Source organism: Bombina bombina, chromosome 5 (genome assembly GCF_027579735.1).
Source record: "Bombina bombina isolate aBomBom1 chromosome 5, aBomBom1.pri, whole genome shotgun sequence".
NCBI lineage: Eukaryota > Metazoa > Chordata > Amphibia > Anura > Bombinatoridae > Bombina > Bombina bombina.
In genome coordinates this window covers 324,109,358-324,136,644 of record NC_069503.1, presented here as the reverse complement: position 1 = coordinate 324,136,644, position 27,287 = coordinate 324,109,358, and the positions used below count along the sequence as shown (strand labels likewise).

The following is a 27,287-nucleotide window of genomic DNA, read 5'->3' as shown; positions in this document are numbered from 1 at the left end:
TGAGGGTACTTGAGGACCGTGGTTGAGAAACAATGTCTTAGGTGATCAGTATGTTCTTAATATATGAATAATAGACCATGCAAATTTGTACATGAAAACATTGGATTGCAGCTTGTGTGTTTATTTTTGTTTGTTTGTTGTTTGAAAGCTACATTCAATAAAAAAAAAAACAAGAAATGCTGCTTGAAAAAGACACAATATTATAGTTGGTGTTAAATTATCCCCATGCATCATGTAAGTTGTTTTTGTGGCATAAATGTGTATGAAATGTCTAAGATAAGTGGGTTTTTAAGGAATTTGGAACAGGCTCATATTTGAAAACTTGTCACAAGGGAATGCTGATTCATTAAACTGAATCCATAGTTATTAGCTCATTTACAGTTATCGCTGCTCCATTTATTTAGCTGTTGCAAATCTTTTCCCTTTTTTTTCCATTCTCTAATCCTATGGGGCCCATTTATCAAGCTCCGAATGGAGCTCGAGGTCCCGTGTTTCTGGCGAGCCTGCAGGCACGCCAGAAACACCAGTTATGAAGCAGCGGTCTAAAGACCGCTGCTCCCTAACCTGTCCGTCTGCTCTGAGCATGCGGACAGACATCGCTGCAATTCCACCCGATCGAGTACGATCGGGTTGATTGACACCCCCTGCTGGCGGCCGATTGGTCGCGAATCTGCATGAGGCGGCGTTGCACCAGCAGCTCACAAGAGCTGCTGGTGCAATGCTGAATATGGAGAGCGTATTGCTCTCCGCATTCAGCGAGGTCTGTCGGACCTGATCCGCACTGTCGGATCTGGTCCGACAGACCTTTGTTAAATAAGCCCCTATGGCTCTTCCTCCCTCTTACCCAGATTCATGTCTGCATTTTCAAAATTCACATTTGTCTGTCAATTTGTAAGTTTTAAAAGGTATATGCAGAGTAAAATGTTTTTTTCTTCCTAAAGTCAGTAATGTTGCAATAATAAAGTAAACGAATAAGTGGCAGACATGTTTTATAAATATTAGTTATGTTTTATTAATACTTGTTTTTTTTTTCTTTCATGTTAATCAGAAACAAGATATTCTTAAGCAAGTAAGTAATGTTTTTTTTCTTTACATTTTCGAACTTCAATCTTTAATTTACAGTATAAGCCTCAGGGCATATTTATCAAGCTCTGCTCTGAGGCGGCGGACAGAAATCGCCAGAAATCAACCCGATCTGCTGGTGCAATGATAAATGCCGAGAGCGTATGCTGTCTGCATTTATCGATGTGCAGGGAACATGAACCGCTATATCGGATCATGTCCGCTCGCACAATGATAAATATGCCCCTAAGAGTATAAAAGTGATGAGCACTGAGTGATATATATATTAGATGTATTTGATGCACAGATTCTCTTTCTCTTGAATATTTACATATAATAATCCAACCAATTAGGACACTTTTGTTTTACAACTTTAAAAGGATATTAAACCCTAAATAAATGCTAGACAAAATGATGTATTCAAAGCAAAGATTGGAGAATAATATGAAGATGTGTTTTATTAAATTATATTGTGTTTTAAATATTGAAAAAATAAGTGTAAATGTTATTATGTTGCCATGTAATTTATGTTGTCTTCTTTGTGAGGCCAATTAGGGACAGTTATAAATAGGTAATTATACTGTGCAACCAATGACTGTGTGGAATATAGCATTGTTAAAGGTGGATAAAACCCAAAATGTTTCTATCACAATTTAGGTACAACATACAATTTTAAACAACTTTCCAGTTTACTTCTGTTATCTAATGTGCTTCATTCTCTTGGTATTCTTTGTTAAAAAGCATACCTAGGTAGACTCAGGAGCAGCAATTTACTACTGAAAGCTAGCTGGTGAGAATGGCTGCACATATATGTCTGTTGTCATTGGCTGACACAATGGGCTCCATTTAATACTGGTTTCTGCTGACATCATTTGCTACTGCAAATCATGTCCACCAGACCTCTTGCAAGTGGACAGCATATGCTGTCCATATTTAACATTGCACAAGCATTGCACTAGCAATGCTTGTGCAGTGCGTCCCCCTGTGCGCTGACAGCCAATTGGCCACTAGCAGGGACTGTCAATCATACTTCTTGTGAACTGCTGGTACAACGCCGCCTCTGCAGATTTGCAGTTTGAGCAGGCGGACAGACATCGCCGGAAATCAACCTGATCGAGTACGATCGGGTTGATTGACACCCCCTGCTTGTGGCCCATTGGCTGCGAGTCTGCAGGGGACGGCATTGCACCAGCAGCTCTTGTGAGTTGCTGGTGCAATGCTGAATACGGAGAGCGTATTGCTTTCCATATTCAGCGAGGTCTGGCGGACCTGATCCGCACTGTCGGATCAGGTCCGCCAGACCTTGTTAAATAGAGGCCATAGTCCTTAGCGCTTTTGATTTGTTTTTATTGGTTTTTTTTATATTTTTAATAAATTGTGATAATATGTACCAGATTCAACCTTTATAAGTATATATCTGTTATTTTTAGAGCGGACTAGATATTTTCCCCTAACCTTATAGCTGGTTATTTACCATTGTATATAGATATTCAAGATATGTGTTATGTTAGAATGAAGTCAAGGGTTACTTTATTGAGAGGCCCCTTGCCAAGGTGGAAAACACTTTGCATTGGTGAAGAGCTAACAAAGATACATATTCAACGATTATTGATTCTTTTTTTATCCGATTAGTCGATTAATCGGAAAAAATAATTGGCCGATTAATCGATTATGAAAATAATCATTAGTTGCAGCCCTAATAGAGTCACTACAGTAATTACTAGAAGTTACATTTTAATTTTTCTTTCCTTGAGAGCTATGATTAATATTTTTCAATCCTTTATTTATTTTGTTTCTGACTTATTGCATCATATTTACAGTGTTGCAGAATAGGGAAAGAACTTTTTCATAAACAAAAGTCACACTATTGTAAAACTATTTAAGCATTTAAACTAAGCAAAAGACTAAATATAGTAAAAAAGAGAGATAAAAATAGAACTTATTTCTCTTGTTAAGTGTATCCAGTCCACGGATCATCCATTACTTATGGGATATTAACTCCTCCCCAACAGGAAGTGCAAGAGGATTCACCCAGCAGAGCTGCTATATAGCTCCTCCCCTAACTGCCATTACCAGTCATTCTCTTGCACCCAACAAATAGATAGGATGTGTGAGAGGACTGTGGTGATTATACTTAGTTTCATACCTTCAATCAAAAGTTTGTTATTTTATAATAGCACCGGAGTGTGTTATTCCTTCTCTGGTAGAATTTGAAGAAGAATCTACCTGAGTTTTTCTATGATTTTAGCCGGAGTAGTTAAGATCATATTGCTGTTTCTCGGCCATCTGAGGAGAGGTAAACTTCAGATCAGGGGACAGCGGGCAGATTAATCTGCAAAGAGGTATGTAGCAGCTTATTATTTTCTGACAATGGAATTGATGAGAAAATTCTGCCATACCGATATAATGTAAACTCAGCCTTAAATGCAGTAGCAGCAACTGGTATCAGGCTGTCATGTATGTATATTTTACACTTCAGTATTCTGGGGAATGGCACTTCACTGGAATTATACTGTATGCATAAAACTTTAGCCTAATTTGCAGGGACTAGCAACAGGCTTTTTAATAACACTCAATTTATTAATGTTAAACGTTTTTTGCTGGCATGTAAAATCGTTTAATTTTCTGAGGTACTGGGTGAAAAAATGTTTTGGGCACTATTTTTTTCCACTTGGCAGTCGTTTTATTTAATTTATGACAGTTTACTGATCTCTCTCACTGTTATGTGTGAGGGGGAGGGGCCTTTTTTGGCGCTTTTGCTACGCATCAAAAAATTCAGTCAGAAGTTTATTGTCTTCCCTGCATGATCCGGTTCATCTCTACAGAACTCAGGGGTCTTCAAAACTTGTTTTGAGGGAGGTAATCACTCACAGCAGAGCTGTGAGATTGTAGTTGACTGTGATAAAAAAAACGTTTATTTCTGTATTTTTTTTCTGCTATCAGGGTTAGTTATCCTTTGCTAATGGGAGCAATCCTTTGCTAAAATTGTGTTTTTTACAAAGATTTGATGCTATAACTTTTCAGTTTATTAATTTTCAACTGTCATAACTTTTTCTGTGCTTCTTATAGGCACAGTACGTTTTCATATTATAGTAAATTACTTGAAAAGTATTTCCAAGTTGCTAGTTTATTTGCTAGTGTGTTAAACATGTCTGATTCAGAGGAAGATATCTGTGCTATATGTGCTAAAGCCAAAGTGGAGCCCAATAGAAATTTATGTACTAACTGTATTGATGCTACTTTAAATAAAAGTCAATCTGTACAAATTGAACATATTTCACCAAACAACGAGGGGAGAGTTATGCCGACTAACTCGCCTCACGTGTCAGTACCTGCATCTCCCGCTCGGGAGGTGCGTGATATTGTAGCGCCGAGTACATCTGGGCGGCCATTACAAATCACATTACAGGATATGGCTACTGTTATGACTGAAGTTTTGGCTAAATTACCAGAACTAAGAGGTAAGCGTGATCACTCTGGGGTGAGAACAGAGTGCGCTGATAATATTAGGGCCATGTCAGACACTGCGTCACAATTTGCAGAACATGAGGACGGAGAGCTTCATTCTGCGGGTGACGGTTCTGATCCAAACAAACTGGATTCAGATATTTCAAATTTTAAATTTAAGCTGGAAAACCTCCGTGTATTACTAGGTGTTAGCGGCTCTGAATGATTGTAACACAGTTGCAATACCAGAGAAAATGTGTAGGTTGGATAAATATTTTGCGGTACCGGCGAGTACTGACGTTTTTCCTATACCTAAGAGACTTACTGAAATTGTTACTAAGGAGTGGGATAGACCCGGTGTGCCGTTCTCACCCCCTCCGATATTTAGAAAGATGTTTCCAATAGACGCCACCACACGGGACTTATGGCAAACGGTCCCTAAGGTGGAGGGAGCAGTTTCTACTTTAGCTAAGCGTACCACTATCCCGGTGGAGGATAGCTGTGCCTTTTCAGATCCAATGGATAAAAAGTTAGAGGGTTACCTTAAGAAAATGTTTGTTCAACAAGGTTTTATATTGCAACCTCTTGCATGCATTGCGCCTGTCACGGCTGCAGCAGCATTTTGGTTTGAGTCTCTGCAAGAGACACTTGAATCAGCTCCATTAGATGAGATTACACACAAGCTTAAAGCCCTTAAGTTAGCTAACTCATTTATTTCAGATGCCGTAGTACATTTAACTAAACTTACGGCTAAGAATTCCGGATTCGCCATTCAGGCACGCAGAGCACTGTGGCTAAAATCCTGGTCAGCTGACGTTACTTCTAAATCTAAATTGCTTAATATACCTTTCAAAGGGCAGACCTTATTCGGGCCCGGGTTGAAAGAAATTATCGCTGACATTACAGGAGGTAAAGGCCATGCCCTGCCTCAAGACAGAGCCAAACCTAAGGCTAGACAGTCTAATTTTCGTTCCTTTCGTAATTTCAAAGCAGGAGCAGCATCAACTTCCTCTGCACCAAAACAGGATGGAGCTGTTGCTCGCTACAGACAAGGCTGGAGACCTAACCAGTCCTGGAACAAGGGCAAGCAGGCCAGGAAACCTGCTGCTGCCCCTAAGACAGCATGAATCGAGGGCCCCCGATCCGGGAACGGATCTAGTGGGGGGCAGACTTTCTCTCTTCGCCCAGGCTTGGGCAAGAGATGTCCAGGATCCCTGGGCGTTAGAGATCATATCTCAGGGATACCTTCTAGACTTCAAATTCTCTCCCCCAAGAGGGAGATTTCATCTGTCAAGGTTGTCAACAAACCAAATAAAGAAAGAGGCGTTTCTACGCTGCGTACAAGATCTTTTATTAATGGGAGTGATCCATCCGGTTCCGCGGTCGGAACAAGGACAAGGGTTTTACTCAAATCTGTTTGTGGTTCCCAAAAAAGAGGGAACTTTCAGGCCAATCTTGGATTTAAAGATCCTAAACAAATTCCTAAGAGTTCCATCGTTCAAAATGGAAACTATTCGGACAATTTTACCCATGATCCAAAAGGGTCAGTACATGACCACAGTGGATTTAAAGGATGCTTACCTTCACATACCGATTCACAAAGATCATTACCGGTATCTAAGGTTTGCCTTTCTAGACAGGCATTACCAGTTTGTAGCTCTTCCATTCGGATTGGCTACGGCTCCGAGAATCTTCACAAAGGTTCTGGGTGCTCTTCTGGCGGTACTAAGACCGCGAGAAATTGCGGTAGCTCCGTACCTAGACGACATTCTGATACAAGCTTCAAGCTTTCAAACTGCCAAGTCTCATACAGAGTTAGTACTGGCATTTCTAAGGTCACATGGATGGAAGGTGAACGAAAAGAAGAGTTCTCTCTTTCCACTCACAAGAGTTCCCTTCTTGGGGACTCTTATAGATTCTGTAGAAATGAAGATTTACCTGACAGAAGACAGGTTAACAAAGCTTCAAAATGCATGCTGTGTCCTTCATTCCATTCAACACCCGTCAGTAGCTCAATGCATGGAGGTGATCGGCTTAATGGTAGCAGCAATGGACATAGTATCCTTTGCACGCCTACATCTCAGACCGCTGCAATTGTGCATGCTAAGTCAGTGGAATGGGGATTACTCAGACTTGTCCCCTACTCTGAATCTGGATCAAGAGACCAGAAATTCTCTTCTATGGTGGCTTTCTCGGCCACATCTGTCCAGGGGGATGCCATTCAGCAGGCCGGACTGGACAATTGTAACAACAGACGCCAGCCTACTAGGTTGGGGCGCTGTCTGGAATTCTCTGAAGGCTCAGGGACAATGGAATCAGGAGGAGAGTCTCCTACCAATAAACATTCTGGAATTGAGAGCAGTTCTCAATGCCCTTCTGGCTTGGCCCCAGTTAACAACTCGGGGGTTCATCAGGTTTCAGTCGGACAACATCACGACTGTAGCTTACATCAACCATCAGGGAGGGACAAGAAGCTCCCTAGCAATGATGGAAGTATCAAAGATAATTCGCTGGGCAGAGTCTCACTCTTGCCACCTGTCAGCAATCCACATCCCGGGAGTGGAGCACTGGGAGGCGGATTTCTTAAGTCGTCAGACTTTTCATCCGGGGGAGTGGGAACTTCATCCGGAGGTCTTTGCCCAAATACTTCGACGTTGGGGCAAACCAGAGATAGATCTCATGGCGTCTCGACAGAACGCCAAGCTTCCTCGTTACGGGTCCAGATCCAGGGATCCGGGAGCGGTTCTGATAGATGCTTTGACAGCACCTTGGACCTTCGGGATGGCTTATGTGTTTCCACCCTTCCCGATGCTTCCTCGATTGATTGCCAGAATCAAACAGGAGAGAGCATCAGTGATTCTAATAGCGCCTGCATGGCCACGCAGGACTTGGTATGCAGATCTAGTGGACATGTCATCCTGTCCACCTTGGTCGCTACCTCTGAAACAGGACCTTCTGATCCAGGGTCCCTTCAAACATCAAAATCTAATTTCTCTGAAGCTGACTGCTTGGAAATTGAACGCTTGATTTTATCAAAACGTGGTTTTTCTGAGTCAGTTATTGATACCTTAATACAGGCTAGGAAGCCTGTTACCAGAAAGATTTACCATAAGATATGGCGCAAATACTTATATTGGTGCGAATCCAAGAGTTACTCATGGAGTAAGGTTAGGATTCCGAGGATATTGTCTTTTCTACAAGAAGGTTTAGAAAAGGGTTTATCCACTAGTTCCTTAAAGGGACAGATTTCAGCTCTGTCGATTCTTTTACACAAACGTCTGTCAGAAGTTCCGGACGTTCAAGCTTTTTGTCAGGCTTTAGCTAGGATCAAGCCTGTGTTTAAAACTGTTGCTCCACCATGGAGTTTGAACTTAGTTCTTAATGTTTTACAGGGGGTTCCGTTTGAACCCCTTCATTCCATTGATATCAAGTTGTTATCTTGGAAAGTTCTGTTTTTAATGGCGATTTCCTCGGCTCGAAGAGTCTCTGAGTTATCTGCCTTACATTGTGATTCTCCTTATCTGATTTTTCATTCAGACAAGGTAGTTCTGCGTACTAAACCTGGGTTCCTACCTAAGGTGGTCACTAACAGGAATATCAATCAAGAGATTGTGGTTCCATCTTTGTGTCCTAATCCTTCTTCGAAAAAGGAACGTCTGCTACACAATCTAGATGTAGTCCGTGCCCTGAAATTTTATCTACAGGCAACTAAGGATTTTCGACAAACGTCTTCCCTGTTTGTCGTTTATTCTGGTCAGAGGAGAGGTCAAAAAGCTTCGGCTACCTCTCTCTCCTTTTGGCTTCGTAGCATAATACGGTTAGCCTATGAGACTGCTGGACAGCAGCCTCCTGAAAGAATTACAGCACATTCTACTAGAGCTGTGGCTTCCACTTGGGCCTTTAAGAATGAGGCTTCTGTTGAACAGATTTGCAAGGCTGCAACTTGGTCTTCTCTTCATACTTTTTCCAAATTTTACAAATTTGACACTTTTGCTTCTTCGGAGGCTGTTTTTGGGAGAAAGGTTCTTCAGGCAGTGGTTCCTTCCGTATAAAGAGCCTGCCTGTCCCTCCCGTCATCCGTGTACTTTAGCTTTGGTATTGGTATCCCATAAGTAATGGATGATCCGTGGACTGGATACACTTAACAAGAGAAAACATAATTTATGCTTACCTGATAAATTTATTTCTCTTGTAGTGTATCCAGTCCACGGCCCGCCCTGTCACTTTAAGGCAGGTAATTTTTCCATTAAACTACAGTCACCACTGCACCCTATGGTTTTCCTTTCTCTGCATGTTTTCGGTCGAATGACTGGTAATGGCAGTTAGGGGAGGAGCTATATAGCAGCTCTGCTGGGTGAATCCTCTTGCACTTCCTGTTGGGGAGGAGTTAATATCCCATAAGTAATGGATGATCCGTGGACTGGATACACTACAAGAGAAATAAATTTATCAGGTAAGCATAAATTATGTTTTTTCTTCTTACTTTCTGTTGCATAATCATCTAGTTATGCCAAGCCACTGTAGGTATTATCCTTTCTTCACTGAAATGTCATTGAGAAAATGGGAAAGACAAAATTCAAACAAAAAAGCCTAAGGCAGATCATGCACTCTAAATTAAACCAGCTTGGATTTATTGTATGATAGCATCTTTTTCATGTAGTAAAGAACTTTACAATGTTTGTCAGGATTCCAGAAGCATAAATTCTAGCAATACCACCTGTGTTTCTTACTTTTAATTTATATGCATTAGTCAAAACTTTTAAATGGAAAATAACATTATCAAAATTATTACATTGTTTTATCTTCAATTAGGGCAAATATATAGTAGGGATGTGAGAAAGCAGAGAGACACCATAGCAGAACACACTTTTAAATTTAATGACATATTCATAACAAATTTCAAACAAATATTCATGTGTGATAGATATAAGTGCATCCCCCCTGGACCTAATATCTATTGTTTTCAATATGTGAAGTGTTGATATAAATGCTTGTATGACTTATGAGTATGTTTATGTGGGGTTGTGAAATGCACAAAGCAATATTTTGCTTTATTCCTTTCCATGAAGATTTAATCATATTTAATTTATAATTTATACGACAGTTTTAAATGCAGCTTTTAGTTCAGTATTTTTAAATTTGATTCTCTTTTTTTTCTGCTTCATACTTATATTTCATGATTACGTTTTCTTTTTCTTATAGCAATCCCCTGTTATTCATAATGTCACTATAACAGTTATTTGTGTTTGTAATTTTGTTTGCTTTTCACTTTCCATTTATCTAATTTCCTCGTTTTTACCCTGTATTAAACCTCTCTTCTCTGTCTCACCGTACCACTTTTGACTGTGCTTGTTCTCATTCTTTTTAACCAATCTTTTTATTTAAAATTTATTTTGTTCTTTCTTTCTTTCATTAGCTCCTGCTTATTGACTATTATGGACCTTTGACTTTATTCTTATACTCCTTTTCTGTTCCTTTTGTCCAGTTATGCACATCTAGCCAACTTCACACTTTCCGGGGTAGATTACGAGTGGAGCACTCGTAATCACACGTTAACTTTGCTAGATGGAGGCTTTTTGCGCGCATCTGGTTGCACTCGTATTACGAGTTAACAATAAAAAGTATGCACGCAAGTGCAACCCAGCGCACACAAAAGGATAGACCTTGCAAAGTTGAGATTGTATTAGCGTACTCCCCTATAGTCTTTAAAGGAGCATGCAAACTTAAATAAAACCTAACACCCATACTCACGTGCTATTGCTCATTGCAATAACCCTCTACTATAATAACCCCTAAACCACCACATAGCCCACTGCAAATGACGCAACTAAACTTTTAATACCTTAACCATCACACACCGCAAGTTACACCACTACACTATTAACCCCTAAACAGCACATAGCCTATAGCTATAAACTCCCTAACCTATTTAACCCCTAACTGCCACAACCCCTATTGCAAAATACCCTCTAACCACGCAACTTCCCTAACCTAACACCCCCTAAGTTACCAAAAAAGTTCCATTATAAATACATTTTAAAAAAAATCAGTAAGACCTATCCTAAAACTAAATTCCCATCCCAAAATAAAAATAAAACTAAAATTACACTAAAACAAACCCTAACAATTGCTCTGGAAAGGGCATTTAGTGGTCAGTGCCCTATTTGAAGCAATTTGATCTTTTGCATAAAAAACCCCTATCCTAAAATGAAAGTAGCTCACACACCTCCCCCCATCCAAAAAAAGATGCCTATCAGCAATTAAGCTCTTTTTCTAAAAAATAAATACAAAAATGAAGAATGGAGTATGGAGTGAGTGCCAAAGGCAGAGGTGATAGAAATAACTGGTATAAATAAATTTAATGTATACTCTCATAAACAAATTAATACTTTTTAAAACATTTTAAAACATAGTATTTCCTTAAAACATGGATCCATGTGTACACAAAATACAAAATAATACTGAAGCTACTTCAGTTCTAAAAAATACAATACTTAAAATTGAGGACTGGATAAATGACAAAGGTAGATAGATACAGCAAATTTGATACAATAAGAACAAGGTAGATATAACAATATCAATATAATAGAATGCAATACAATAAAATGTATTAAGTGTCCAAATGTGAGTTAATCCAGTGAATGTGTCCAAAAAGGAAAACGTAAATTAATCCAGTGAATGTGTCCAAAAAGAAAAATGTAAATTAATCCAGTGAATGTGTCCAAAATGAAAAAAAGGGATATATGTTATTGTCTATCCTGGGTGAATAAATATCCAAAGTGCTGTGGAGATAATCCTGTTTAATTACTTTCAAAATAAAATCACAGAAAATCGAGTCCAAAAATGTGTATATTAAAAATCCAAACTCAAAAAATAGTGATGAAAAAATAAAAATATGTAAAAATGTGAAAAAAAATGTGAAAAAATATCTATTTGTGGACAAATAAAAAATGAAAAAATAGTGAATATAATCCCAGTGTTAATTGGAGTGATACATCCTGTGATGGAGAATTGAACATCATAGGATGTATTACTCCAATTAACACTGGGATTATATTCACTATTCTTTCATGTTTTATTTTTCCATTTTTCCACAAATAGATATTTTTTTCAAATTTTTTCCACATTTTTACATATTTTTATTTTTTCATCACTATTTTTTGAGTTTGGATTTTTAATATACACATTTTTGGACTCTATTTTCTGTGATTTTATTTTGAAAGTAATTAAACAGGATTATCTCCACAGCACTTTGGATATTTATTCACCCAGGACAGACAATCACATATATCCCTTTTTTCTTTTTGGACACATTAACTGGATTAACTTACATTTTTCTTTTTGGACACATTCACTGGATTAACTCACATTTGGACACTTAATACATTTTATTGTATTGCATTCTATTATATTGATATTGTTATATCTACCTTGTTCTTATTGTATCAAATTTGCTGTATCTATCTACCTTTGTCATTTATCCAGTCCTCAATTTTAAGTATTGTATTTTTTAGAACTGAAGTAGTTTCAGTATTATTTTGTATTTTGTGTACACATGGATCCATGTTTTAAGGAAATACTATGTTTCAAAATGTTTTAAAAGTATTAATTTGTTTATGAGAGTATACATTAAATTTATTTATACCAGTCATTCCTATCACCTCTGCCACTGGCGCTCACTCCATACTCCTTTCTTCCTTTTTTTTTTTTTTTTTGCATTTTTAGGTAAACTAGGTACCTTTCTGGATAGAGCTGTAGGTGTATACACTAGCGCCAGACCTTCACACTTTTTTATTTAAAAAATAAATACCCTATCCTAAAAAAGATGCCCTGAAAAAGCATCCGTGATTAAGCTCTTTTTCAAAAAAATAAATAAATTCCCGACCCTAAAAAAAATGCCCTGAAAAGGGCACCAGTGATATAGCTCTTTTTCCATACCTAGTCTTAAAAATATATAAAAAAAATAAAAATAACATTAAACCTCAAAAGTTAGTACTCACCAACTTGATTCCGGGTCTTTAGGTGGTCAGCTCTGTCAGCGCTCCTCTTCTTTCTTCTTCCATGGCGGCACTCTTCTGGGGGTGTCCTCTCCGTCTATCTGCCTTCTTTTCTTCTTGATTCCAGTGCTGCACACTGAAGCATGAATGTGAAGCTCCCCCTTATGTAATCATCAGCTTAGAAGAGATAAACAGTTAAAATGAGGGTCAGCACAAAAAAGGTTGCAGTAGTCATAATGGTCAATAGTAAGTCCATGAATCTATAATGTTGTAGTTTTTCACTAAGAACTGGGTGAGCCAGAGTAATACAGAGTACAAAGTGGCTGCAGACCACTGAATGACAGAAATAAATTTGAGTTACTGTTTGTGGTTGTTAATAAAAAAAATGAGTTTGCATTTTATCAAAAGCTACGTAGAGTAACTTATATTGGTCCAAATATTATGGCTTGTGGGTCATGTAAAAAAATATTGTACTTAACATTTATCTATCATTTATATTGAGTAGCAGTTAAATGTGTTATACAATACTTTTTCCACAAAGGTTAAATAAAACTTCTTCATTTTAAGAATGAAATGAAATGCAAGTTACACCTAAATATCTATTGGTCAGGAAACCAAAGCAAAAATATTCTTTATTCCATAATGCAATTAATTATATAAATATACAAAATAAAAGTAAAATAAAAAAAGAACTGTAATACAATCTGAAGAACACTCTTTTAAATTGAACAAAGACTTGTATAGTATCATGTAACTTTAAATAATGCTGTGTCTAGTAAGAAATATTCGGCTAGATTATGAGTTGTGCGTTAGACTTAAAAAGCAGCGTTAAGAGGTCCTAACGTTGCTTTTTAACGCCCGCTGGTATTACGAGTCTTGCAGGTACGGGTGTACCGCTCACTTTTTTGGCCAGATTTGGAAATACCGCAAATCCACTTACATAAATTGTGTATCCTCTTTTTTCAGTTGGACTTGCATAGCGCCGGTATTACGAGTCTGACAAAAAGTAAGCGGTACACCCTCTCCTGTCAAGACTGGTACCGCATTTTAAAGTCAGTAGTTAAGAGTTTTACACTACAACGTCGTAGCATAACACTCTTAACTAAAGTGCTAAAAAGTACACTAACACCCATAAACTACTTATTAACCCCTAAACCGAGGCCCTCCCACATCGTAAACACTAAAAGAAAATGTTAACCCCTAATCTGCCAAACCGGACATCGCCGCCACTATAATAAATATATTAACCCCTAAACCGCCGTCCCTAACATTGCCGCCACCTACCTACATTTATTACCCCTAATATGTCGCCCCCATCGTCGCTGCCACTATATTAAAGTTATTAACCCCTAAATCTAAGTCTAACCCTAACACCCCCTAACTTAAATATAACTAAAATAAATCTAAATAAAAATTCCTATCATTAACTAAATTATTCCTATTTAAAACTAAATACTTACCTGTAAAATAAACTCTAAGCTTGCTACAATATAACTAATAGTTACATTGTAGCTAGCTTAGGATTTATTTTTATTTTACAGGCAAGTTTGTATTTATTTTAAATAGGTAGAATAGTTATTAAATAGTAATTAACTATTTAATAACTACCTAGCTAAAATTAATACAAAAGTACCTGTAAAATAAAACCTAACCTAAGTTACAATTACACCTAACACTAAACTACAATTGAATAAATAACTAAATTAAATACAATTAAATACATTCCATACAATTACCTAAATTAAATTAAATTAGCTAAAGTACAAAAAAAACCCCACTAAATTACAGAAAATAATAAACAAATTACTGAAATTTAAACTAATTACACCTAATCTAATAGCCCTATTAAAATAAAAAAGCCCCCCCAAAATAAAAAAAACCCTAGCCTAAACTAAACTACCAATAGCCCTTAAAATGGCCTTTTGTGGGGCATTGTCCCAAAGTAATCAGATCTTTTACCTGTAAAAAAAATACAAACAACCCCCCCAACAGTAAAACCCACCACCCACACAACCAAACCCCCAAATAAAAACCTATCTAAAAAAACCTAAGCTTTCCGTTGCCCTGAAAAGGGCATTTGGATGGGCATTGCCCTTAAAAGGGCAGTTACCTCTTTTGCCGCCCAAAGTCCCTAACCTATAAATAAAACCCACCCAATACACCCTTAAAAAAACCTAACACTAATTAAGGTAGAATTAAGGTAGAAAAAATCCTATTGACTGATGCAATCAGCCAATAGGATTGAAATTCAATCTTATTGGCTGATCCAATCAGCCAATAGGATTGAGCTTGCATTCTCGCATCAGCCAATAGGATTTTTTTCTACCTTAATTCCGATTGGCTGATAGAATTCTATTAGCCAATCGGAATCTAAGGGACGCCATCTTGGATGACGTCACTTAAAAGTACCTTCATTCGGTTTTAGTCGTCGCCAGAAGAGGATGCTCCGCGTCAGATCTCTTGAAGATGGACCCACTCCGCGCCGGATGGATGAAGATAGAAGATGCTGTCTGGATGAAGACTTCTGCCCGTCTGGAGGACCACTTCTGCCCGGCTTGGATGAAGACTTCTGCCCATCTGGAGGACCACTTCACCCGGTTTGGATGAAGACGTCTCCCGGTAAGTCGATCTTCAGGGGGTTAGTGTCAGGTTTTTTTAAGGGTGTATTGGGTGGGTTTTATTTTTAGGTTAGGAACTTTGGGCGGAAAAAGAGCTAACTGCCCTTTTAAGGGCAATGTCCATCCAAATGCCCTTTTCAGGGCAATGGGGAGCTTAGTTTTTTTTAGATAGGTTTTTATTTGGGGGGTTGGTTGTGTGGGTGGTGGGTTTTACTGTTGGGGGGTTGTTTGTATTTTTTTTTACAGGTAAAAGAGCTGATTACTTTGAGGCAATGCCCTGCAAAAGGCCCTTTTAAGGGCTATTGGTAGTTTAGTTTAGGCTAAGGTTTTTTTTTATTTTGGGGTGGCTTTTTTATTTTAATAGGGTTATTAGATTAGGTGTAATTAGTTTAAATTTCTGTAATTTGTTTATTATTTTCTGTAATTTAGTGGGGGTTTTTTGTACTTTAGCTAATTTAATTTAATTTAAGTAATTGTATGTAATTTATTTAATTGTATTTAATTTAGTTAATTTATTTAATTGTATTGTAGTGTTAGGTGTAATTGTAACTTAGGTTTGGTTTTATTTTACAGGTTATTTTTTATTATTTTAGCTAGGTAGTTTTTAAATAGTTAATAACTATTTAATAACTATTCTACCTATTTCAAATAAATACAAACTTGCCTGTAAAATTAAAATAAATCCTAAGCTAGCTACAATGTAGCTATTAGTTATATTGTAGCAAGCTTAGGGTTTATTTTACAGGTAAGTATTTAGCTTTAAATATGAATAATTTAGTTAATGATAGGAATTTTATTTAGATTTATTTAAATTATTTTTAAGTTAGGGGGTGTTAGGGTTAGGGTTAGACTTAGGTTTAGGGGTTAATAAATATAATATAGTGGCAGGGACGTTGGGGGCGGCAGATTAGGTTTTAATAAGTGTAAGATTAGGGGTGTTTAGACTTGGGGTTCATGTTAGGGTGTTGGTGTAAACATAAATGTTATTTCCCCATAGGAATCAATGGGGCTGCGTTAGGGAGTTTTACGCTGCTTTTTGGCAGGTGTTAGACTTTTTTTCAGCCGGCTCTCCCCGTTGATTCCTATGGGGAAATCGTGCATGAGCACGTTACACCAGCTCACCGCTGACTTAAGCAGCGCTGGTATTGGAGTGCGGCAATAAGCAACATTTTGCTCAATGCTCACTTCTTGTCTTTTAACGATGAGTTTCTGAAAACTCGTAAAACCAGCACTGCAGGTAAGTGAGCGGTGAGGGAAAACTGCTCGTTAGCACCACACAGCCTCTAACGCAAAACTTGTAATCTAGATGTAAGTGTTGACTGCATTGTTTTCTTTGTTGCATGTAAAAAGATGGCTTTATAATGCATTCATTTTTTTTCATGTAAGTTTTTATTTCCTGCCCTGAGTTAAACCCTTTTTTTTTTATGTGAGTTGTCATCCAGTAAGCAATTGGCAAACATTTTCTGTTAATTTTGATATTGATTTCAAGTCAACCTTTCTTTCATGTAATTAACAAGAGTCCATGAGCTAGTGACGTATGGGATATACATTCCTACCAGGAGGGGCAAAGTTTCCCAAACCTTAAAATGCCTATAAATACACCCCTCACCACACCCACAAATCAGTTTTACAAACTTTGCCTCCAAGGGAGGTGGTGAAGTAAGTTTGTGCTAGATTCTACGTTGATATGCGCTCCGCAGCAAGTTGGAGCCCGGTTTTCCTCTCAGCGTGCAGTGAATGTCAGAGGGATGTGAAGAGAGTATTGCCTATTGAATGCAGTGATCTCCTTCTACGGGGTCTATTTCATAAGGTTCTCTGTTATCGGTCGTAGAGATTCATCTCTTACCTCCCTTTTCAGATCGACGATATACTCTTATATTTACCATTTCCTCTACTGATTCTCGTTTCAGTACTGGTTTGGCTTTCTACAAACATGTAGATGAGTGTCCTGGGGTAAGTAAGTCTTATTTTCTGTGACACTCTAAGCTATGGTTGGGCACTTTATTTATAAAGTTCTAAATATATGTATTCAAACATTTATTTGCCTTGACTCAGAATGTTCAACTTTCCTTATTTCCAGACAGTCAGTTTCATATTTGGGATTATGCATTGAATTATCATATTTTTTCTTACCTCAAAAATTTGACTTTTTTCCCTGTGGGCTGTTAGGCTCGCGGGGGCTGAAAATGCTTCATTTTATTGCGTCATTCTTGGCGCGGACTTTTTTGGCGCAAAAATTCTTTTCCGTTTCCGGCGTCATACGTGTCGCCGGAAGTTGCGTCATTTTTTGACGTTATTTTGCGTCAAAGATGTCGGCGTTCCGGATGTGGCGTCATTTTTGGCGCCAAAAGCATTTAGGCGCCAAATAATGTGGGCGTCTTTTTTGGCGCTAAAAAATATGGGCGTCATTTTTGTCTCCACATTATTTAAGTCTCATTATTTATTGCTTCTGGTTGCTAGAAGCTTGTTCACTGGCATTTTTTTCCCATTCCTGAAACTGTCATTTAAGGAATTTGATCAATTTTGCTTTATATGTTGTTTTTTTCTTTTACATATTGCAAGATGTTCCACGTTGCAACTGAGTCAGAAGATACTACAGGAAAATCACTGCACAGTGCTGGAGCTACCAAGCTAAGTCTGCTATAAACTTTTGGTATCTGTTTTCTCCAGCTGTTATTTGTATTGCATGTCATGTCAAACTTATTAATGCAGATAAAATTTCCTTTAGTACTGTTACATTACCTGTTGCTGTCCGTCAACATCTAATTTTCAGAGTGTTCCTGATAACATAAGAGATTTTATTTTTTAAAATCCATTAAGAAGGCTATGTCTGTTATTTCTCCTTCTAGTATACATAAAAGTCTTTTAAAACTTCTCTTTTTTTCAGATGAATTTTTAAATGAACATCATCATTCTGATACTGATAATGGTTCTTCTGGTTCAGAGGTTTCTGTCTCAGAGGTTGATGCTGATAAATCTTTGTATTTGTTCAAGATGGAATTTATTCGTTCTTTGCTTAAAGAAGTGTTATTTGCATTAGAAATAGAGGATTCTGGTCCTCTTGATACTAAATGTAAACGTTTAAATAAGGTTTTTAAATCTCCTGTAGTTATTCCAGAAGTGTTTTATCTCCCTGATGCTATTTCTGAAGTAATTTCCAGGGAATGGAATAATTTGGGTAATTTATTTACTCCTTCTAGACGTTTAAGCAAATTATATCCTGTGCCATCTGACAGATTAGAGTTTTTTGGGACAAAAATCCCTAAGGTTATGGGGCTGTCTCTACTCCTGCTAATGTACTACTATTCCTATGGCAGATAGTACTTCATTTAAGGATCCTTTAGATAGGAAAATTGAATCGTTTCTAAGAAAAGCTTACTTATGTTCAGGTAATCTTCTTAGACCTGCTATATTTTTTAGCGGATGTTGCTGCAGCTTCAACTTTTTGGTTAGAAGCTTTTAGCGCAACAAATAACAGATCATAATTTTATAGCATTATTATTATTCTATAACATGCTAATAATTTTATTGGTGATACCATCTTTTGATATCATTAGAGTTGATGTCAGGTATATGTCTCTAGCTATTTTAGCTAGAAAAGCTTTATGGATTAAACTTGGAATGCTGACATGTCTTCTAAGTCAACTTTGCTTTCCCTTTCTTTCCAGGGTAAATAATCATTTCGTTCCTTTCCTCACAACAAGGAACAAAAGCCTGATCCTTCATCCTCAGGAGCGGTATCAGTTTGGAAACTATTTCCAGTTTGGAATATATCCAAGCCTTATAGAAACCTATAGCCAGCTCCTAAGTATCTATGAAGGTGCGGCCCTTATTCCAGCTCAGCTGGTATGGGGCAGATTACGTTTTCTTCAAAGAAATTTGGATCAATTCCGTTCTTAATCTCTGGTTTCAGAAACATTGTTTCAGAAAGGTACAGAATTGGCTTCAAGTTAAGGCCTCCTGCTAAGAGATTCTTTTCTTTCCCGTGTCCCAGTTGACACAGCAAGGCTCAGCATTTCTGAAATGTGTTTCAGATCTAGAGTTGGCTGGAGTATTTATGCCAGTTCCAGTTCTGGAACAGGGGCTGGGGTTTTATTTTATCTCTTCATTGTACCAAAGAAGGTCAATTCCTTCAGACCAGTTCTGGATCTATCATTATTGAATCGTTATGTTAGGATACCAACATTCAAGATGGTTACTGTAGGACTATCCTGCCTTTTGTTTAGCAAGGGCATTATATGTCTACAATAGATTTACAGGATGTGTATCTGCATATTCCGATTCATCCAGATCACTTTTAGTATCTGAGATTCTCTTTTTAGACAAGCATTACCAGTTTTGTGGCTCTACTGTTTGGCCTAGCCTCAGTTCCAAGAATTTTTTTCAAAGGTTCTCGGTGCCCTTCTTTCTGTAATCAGAGAATAGGTTTTTGGTATTTCCTTATTTGGACGATATCTTGGTACTTGCTCAGTCTTCTCATTTTCGAAGAATCTCATACGAATCGACTTGTGTTGTTTCTTCAAGTTCATGGTTGGAGGATCAATTTACCAATCAGTTCATTGATTCCTCAGACAAGGGTAACCTTTTTAGGTTTGTAGATAAATTCAGTGTCTATGACTCTGTCCTTGTCAGACAAGAGAAGTTTAACATTGATATCAGCTTGTCAAAACCTTCAGTCACAATCATTCCCTTTGGTAGCCTTATGCATGGAAATGTTGGGTCTTAGGACTGCCGCATCAGATGCGATCTCCTTTGCTCGTTTTCACATGCGACCTCTTCAGCTCTGTATGCTGAACCAATGGTGCAGGGATTACTCAAAGATATCTCAATTAATATCTTTAAACCGATTTTACGACACTCTCTGACATGGTGGACAGATCACCATCGTTTAGTTCAGGGGGCTTCTTTGTTCTTCCGACCTGGACTATAATCTCAACAGATACAAGTCTTACAGGTTGGGGAGCTGTGTGGGGGTATCTGACGGCACAAGGGGTTTGGGAATCTCAGGAGGTGAGATTTCCGATCAATATTTTGGAACTCCGTGCAATTTTCAGAGCTCTTCAGTCTTGGCCTCTTCTGAAGAGAGAGTTGTTCATTGTTTTCAGATAAGACAATGTCACAACTGTGGCATACATCAATCATCAAGGAGGGACTCACAGTCCTCTGGCTATGAAAGAAGTATCTCGAATTTTGGTTTGGGCGGAATCCAGCTCCTGTCTAATCTCTGCGGTTTATATCCCAGGTATGGACAATTGGAAAGCGGATTATCTCAGTCGCCAAACGTTGCATCCGGGCGAATGGTCTCTTCACCCAGAGGTATTTCTTCAGATTGTTCAAATGTGGGAACTTCCAGAAATAGATCTGATGGCTTCTCATCTAAACAAGAAACTTCCCAGGTATCTGTCCAGATCCCGGGATCTTCAGGCGGAGGCAGTGGATGCATTTTCACTTCCTTGGAAGTATCATCCTGCCTATATCTTTCCGCCTCTAGTTCTTCTTCCAAGAGTAATCTCCAAGATTCTGAAGGAATGCTCGTTTGTTCTGCTGGTAGATCCGGCATGGCCTCACAGGTTTTGGTATGCGGATCCTGTCCGGATGGCCTCTTGCCAACCGTGGACTCTTCCGTTAAGACCAGACCTTTTGTCTCAAGGTCCTTTTTTCCATCAGGATCTGAAATCCTTAAATTTAAAGGTATGGAGATTGAACGCTTGATTCTTGGTCAAAGAGGTTTATCTGACTCTGTGATTAATACTATGTTACAGGCTCGTAAATCTGTATCCAGAGAGGTATATTATAGAGTCTGGAAGACTTATATTTCTTGGTGTCTTTCTCATCATTTTTCTTGGCATTCTTTTAGAATACCGAGAATATTACAATTTCTTCAGGATGGTTTAGATAAGGGTTTGTCCGCAAGTTCCTTGAAAGGTCAAATCTCTGCTCTTTCTGTTCTTTTTCACAGAAAGATTGCTATTCTTCCTGATATTCATTGTTTTGTACAAGCTTTGGTTCGTATAAAGCCTGTCATTAAGTCAATTTCTCCTCCTTGGAGTTTGAATTTGGTTCTGGGGGCTCTTCAAGCTCCTCCATTTGAACCTATGCATTCATTGGATATTAAATTACTTTCTTGGAAAGTTTTGTTCCTTTTGGCCATCTCTTCTGCCAGAAGAGTTTCTGAATTATCTGCTCTTTCTTGTGAGTCTCCTTTTCTGATTCTTCATCAGGATAAGGCGGTGTTGCGAACTTCTTTTGAATTTTTACCTAAAGTTGTGAATTCCAACAACATTAGTAGAGAAATTGTGGTTCCTTCATTATGTCCTAATCCTAAGAATTCTAAGGAGAAATCGTTGCATTCTTTGGATGTTGTTAGAGCTTTGAAATATTATGTTGAAGCTACGAAATCTTTCTGTAAGACTTCTAGTCTATTTGTTATCTTTTCCGGTTCTAGGAAAGGCCAGAAAGCTTCTGCCATTTCTTTGGCATCTTGGTTGAAATCTTTAATTCATCTTGCCTATGTTGAGTCGGGTAAAATTCCGCCTCAGAGAATTACAGCTCATTCTACTAGGTCAGTATCTACTTCCTGGGCGTTTAGGAATGAAGCTTCGGTTGACCAGATCTGCAAAGCAGCAACTTGGTCCTCTTTGCATACTTTTACTAAATTCTACCATTTTGATGTATTTTCTTCTTCTGAAGCAGTTTTTGGTAGAAAAAGTTCTTCAGGCAGCGGTTTCAGTTTGAATCTTCTGCTTATGTTTTTTGTTAAACTTTATTTTGGGTGTGGATTATTTTCAGCAGGAATTGGCTGTCTTTATTTTATCCCTCCCTCTCTAGTGACTCTTGTGTGGAAAGATCCACATCTTGGGTAGTCATTATCCCATACGTCACTAGCTCATGGACTCTTGTTAATTACATGAAAGAAAACATAATTTATGTAAGAACTTACCTGATAAATTCATTTCTTTCATATTAACAAGAGTCCATGAGGCCCACCCTTTTTTGTGGTGGTTATGATTTTTTTGTATAAAGCACAATTATTCCAATTCCTTATTTTATATGCTTCGCACTTTTTTTCTTATCACCCCACTTCTTGGCTATTCGTTAAACTGATTTGTGGGTGTGGTGAGGGGTGTATTTATAGGCATTTTAAGGTTTGGGAAACTTTGCCCCTCCTGGTAGGAATGTATATCCCATACGTCACTAGCTCATGGACTCTTGTTAATATGAAAGAAATGAATTTATCAGGTAAGTTCTTACATAAATTATGTTTTTCCTGATAAAATATTCTTTACAGAAAACCCAGCAAAGAAAATGGAATTGTGGATATAGAGTACATGCAGTCATACTATTACACAATATTCTCAAATAGGAAGAAGAGAAATAAGTTGTTACACTTAGTGATGTAACTATGTATTTAAAAAGCTTTGGATTAAGAGAGGAGAGAGTAACATTTGTAAACAGAACAAGGAGCAGTGATGTTGGTGGAAATAAAAGGTTTGATTTGGATGGAAACAAATGTTTATAGTTGTTTTATTTTTGTACAGACAACAATAAAAGATCCACCATTTTTGTATGACACATTTCTTTCTGATGGTAGTGAGAGTCCACAATCCTTACTGTTGAGAATTACATCACCTGACCACCAGGAGGAGGCAAAGACACCCTACACCAGAGTTTCAAGTATCCCTCCCACTTCCCCTTCCCTCCCAGTATTTCTTTGCCTCATCAAGCAGAAGGCATGGATTGAGATAATGCTGGCATTTTGGAAGTTTTTCAGATTTTTATCCCTTCAGAGGAAATTTTCCTGGAAGAGAAGAAAGTAGGAGGGTGCTGTTTGTGCATTGTTCTTCTCCTTGTTGGAGTTGAATCACAAGCGGGTCACAGGTGTTGCAAGGTGTTAACTTAGCCCCCTCCTGTTTGGCGAGACTCTTCACATCTGTCCATTCTCTGTCTGTTACAGATAAGGCACTTAGTAAGTGCCTGGGATTTATGTACCCTGCATACAGCAGGAGTTACACTGTAGGTTATGGGTCTAAATTGTTAATCACTGCATAGAGCATGTTATCCTCTTATGTACGATATGACAGATGTGGGGAAACAGAATCTTGCTATTGGGGTTTGTTTAGTTTATTAGTGGGGCTTCCCTTCTTTTTTTTATTCCCTCTGCAATAGAGTCTGGCATATATATATATATATATATATATATATATATATATATATATATCAGTGCTCCATTTTTACTCAAATGCTCCATTTTTACTTATTGAGTACAGAGCACTGGAGATAGTTATCATGTCAGAATGGAGATCATTATTACTTTCAGCGCTCCAATCTGTATAACATGGAGAGCTTAAGATTGTGACACATTTCTCAGGATGACCGGCGGTGTAATTCCTCAGTGCTCCACTTCCCTTACTTGTTACAGAGTGGCTCTCGACACTTTCCTGATGTGATGGTTTAGAGAGGCGGAGCCATTTTTCATGCTATGTAGTGAACTTTGTGCTATTAGGGAGAAGGGTCTAGCTGCAGACTGGAGCTCCACTCTAGACAGGAAACATGTGACCTCCACAGAGCGGGAGCGAGCTACATTTATTCCAATAGCGTGACCGGGCGTGCTGTGACTAACCAGCAAACCCATGAAGCGCTGTGAATATTCAAGACCCGCTCAGTAGATCCTGTAGCGGAGTCCAACGTTCACTGAAAAGTCTGAAAATACTTTTACATTTTTGAAGTTACCACTTTACTAATGTTATCTAATTCTGCACTGTGTGCAGAATTATGTAACATTATTCTGAACCTTTACTGTCCCTTTAAGTACAAGAAAGTTTCAAAATGTACAAGGCTGAAGTTGTCTTCTTAATCAGTCAGCTTCTTATTCTGCAACTGATTGCAATTTGCAAAATAAAGATATCTACAGTTATTTTTATTTTAAATAAAATAATACACTTTCCAAAAACCTAAACAAAATTACATTTTATAAAAAAAATCATCTTATATTGCAATAAACAACATGGCATAATTTTGAGTAACTGATATTTTAAATGGGTTAAAATCCTGTGGGGTTAAATGGTTTAAAATCCTCATTTATATGTGGATATATACAGGGTGTGAACCCGATCATACAACAGACATGTTAACAGCCTGTCCCAACGCTCTTTATGGCAAACAAATTGGTGACAACCTTGTCACTTCATATATTTTGCAATCCCCCCAAAAAAGAAAAAAAAAAACCCTATTTGGCACACACTTAAACACATAGGTAGATCTGCAGAAAGGGAGCAAAAAAAAAAAAAAACTTAACTTTTACTGTCAAATCGTTGAGGCTCTAAGAAAGCCCAGGTGAAACGTAAGTTAGGCGTTCGCCTGTCTGTGAGTAATCTGGACATGGTTATACTTTATTTGTGTGCTTTCTGTGATTGATATACAGATAATTCTGTACCTTAGTCACTGCAAGCCGTATGTTTTTCACAATAACTGTAAGCAGCTGCCAACCAAGAGATAGTCTTATAAGCCCCACCCTTCACCCACCTATGTAGGTAGCACCAAATCATAGTCAGTAGTTTTTTAGGGATCTTTTTCTATCTCGGTGGACATCTTACAATGGGCCTCTGACAGTGTTGGAATCTGCTTAATTTTGAAAACTTAGAGCCTCAACGATTATTGTCTTATTTTGATATAGACAATTGTAGTGTGTTTAATCCAGATGCTCCAATATTTGACAGTAAAAGTTGTTTTATTTTTGTGGCTCCCTTTCTGCGGATCTACCTATGTGTTTAAGTGTGTGCCAATAATGGTTTTCTTTTTCTTTTTTCTTTGGGATTACACTGTATACCAACCACTAGGGCACCCCCTGCACTCCCCTAAGGAATATGAGTGTATACGTTATAGATGGAACCATCATTTGATGAATAAGGCAGTTCTATACTTATCTCATTGATATACACTTCATATATTTTACCTTTTCTGAATAAGTAACTGGTATTTTAAAAGGATTAAAATCCTTTGGGCTATTAATTTCTGCGTGGATACATACACGGCATGAAGCCCTACACAGGATAAACATGTTTTCAGCCTGGCTCAATGGTTTCTATGGCAAAAAAACTATTGCCAACCTTGCCACTTCTTATATTTAACCTTTTCTAAATAAATATCTGGTATTTCAAATGGCTTAAATCGTTTGGGCCACTCTTTACTGTGTGGATATATACCGGGAGTGAGCCCCTTCATAGGATAAATATGTTCTTAGCCTGGCCCATCGCTTTTTGTAGCAAATAAACTGGTGCCAACGTTGCCATCTCATATATTTTTAAATTTATAAATAAGTAACTAGAATTTTAAAAGGGTTAAAATCCTTTGGACCACTCAATTGTTTGTGGATATATACAGGGCATGAACCTCTACATAGAATAAACATGTTCTCACCCTGGCCCAACGCTTTTTGAAGCAAACAAACTGGTGACAACCTTGTCGCCTCATATTTTACCTTCATATACAAGGAGTGAGCCCCTTCATAGAATAAACATGTTTTCAGCCTGGCCCAAAGCTTTTTGTAGCAAACAAACTTCTGCCAACGTGGTCATCTCATACATTTACCTTTTCTGAATAAGTAACTGGTATTTTGAAAGGGTAAAATACTTTGGGTCACTTATTTCTGTGTGGATATATACAGAATGTGAGCCCCATCATAGGAGAGACGTTCTCAGCCTGGCCCAACGCTATTTATGGCAAATAAACTGGTGCCAACCTTGCCACTTTATATATTTTACCTTTTCTAAGTAAGTAAATATTATTTTAAAACGGTTAAAATCCTTTGGGCCACTGATTTCTGAGTGGTTATATAGAGCGTGAGCCCCTTTGTACAATTGTGTTTTCAGACTGTCCAAAAGAATTATATGGCAAAGAAATCCTTTAAATAGAAGTAACTTATTTAGAAAAGGTAAAATTTGTGATTTGACAAGGTCGGCACCAGTTTGTTTGTCATAAAAAACTTTGGGCCAGGCTAAGAACATGTCTGTGCTATAAAGGGGCTCATGCCCTGTATATATCCACACAAAAATTAGTGGCCCACAGGATTTTAACCCTTTTAAAATACCACTTATTCAGAAAAGGTAAAATATATAAAGTGGCAAGGTTGTCACCAATTTGTTTTCCATAAAGAGCGTTGGGCCAGGCTGACAACATGTCTGTCCTATGAAGTGTTCATGCCTTGTATATTCCATGCATAAATGAGTGGCCCAAAGTATTTTAACCTTTTCAAATGACCAGTTACTTATTCAGAAAAGGTAAAATATATGAGATGGCAAGTTTGGCACAAGTTTGTTTGCTATAAAAATCATTGGGCCAGGCTAAAAACATGCTTATCCTATGGAGGGCTTCACGCCGTGTATGTATCCACACAAAATTTAGTAGCCCAAAGGATTTTAACCCTTTTAAAATACCCGTTACTTATTCAGAAAAGGTCAAAAGTATGAAGTGGCAAGGATGGCACCAGATTGTTTGCCTTAAAAAGCATTGGGTCAGGCTGAAAATACATCTATTCTATAAATGGGGTGAAGGCCCTGTATATATCTACACAGAAATGAGTGACCCACATAATTTTAACCTTTTTAAAATACCAATTACTTATTCAGTAAAGGTAAAATATATGAAGTGGCAAGGTTGGCACAAATTTGTTTGCTATAAAGGGCGCTGGGCCATGCTGATAACATGTCTATTCTATGATGGATCACGCCTTGTGTATATATACACACATAAATGAGTGGCGCAAAGGATTTTATCCTTTTTTAAATACCAATGACTTATTTAGAAAGGTAAAATATATAAAGTGGCAAGGTTGGCACCAATTTGTTTGCCATAAGGAGCGTTGGACAAGGCTGATAATATTTCTGTCCCATGAAGAGGCTCACGCCTTGTATATTCCACACATAAATGAGTGGCACAAAGGATTTTAACCCTTTTATAATATCAGTTACTTATTAGAAAGTGTTTTTGGAAAGTGTATTATTTTATTTAAAATAAAAATAATGCTAGATATCTTTTTTTTGCAAATTGTAATCAGTTGCAGAATAAGAAGCTGACTGAATAAGAATCCAACTTCAGCCTTGTACATTTTGCAGCTTTCTTGTTCTTAATGTTCATTCACAGTGGTTACCTTATAAATGACAATCGG

General features: G+C 37.8%; 1 protein-coding gene across 4 annotated transcripts in view; it reads left to right on the top strand.

The window, feature by feature from the left end:
- The window catches only part of DGKB (diacylglycerol kinase beta), a 1,179,919-nt gene that overhangs the window by 77,570 nt on the left and 1,075,062 nt on the right, over positions 1-27,287 (top strand). For 2 of the 4 annotated variants that reach the window (XM_053714112.1, XM_053714110.1), the window contains exon 3: positions 1,049-1,069. The exons of the other annotated variants lie outside the window; for them this stretch is intronic. In XM_053714112.1, coding sequence (XP_053570087.1) covers positions 1,049-1,069 — 21 coding nt within the window. The remainder of the gene's footprint in view (positions 1-1,048; positions 1,070-27,287) is intronic. 4 annotated transcript variants of the gene reach the window in all.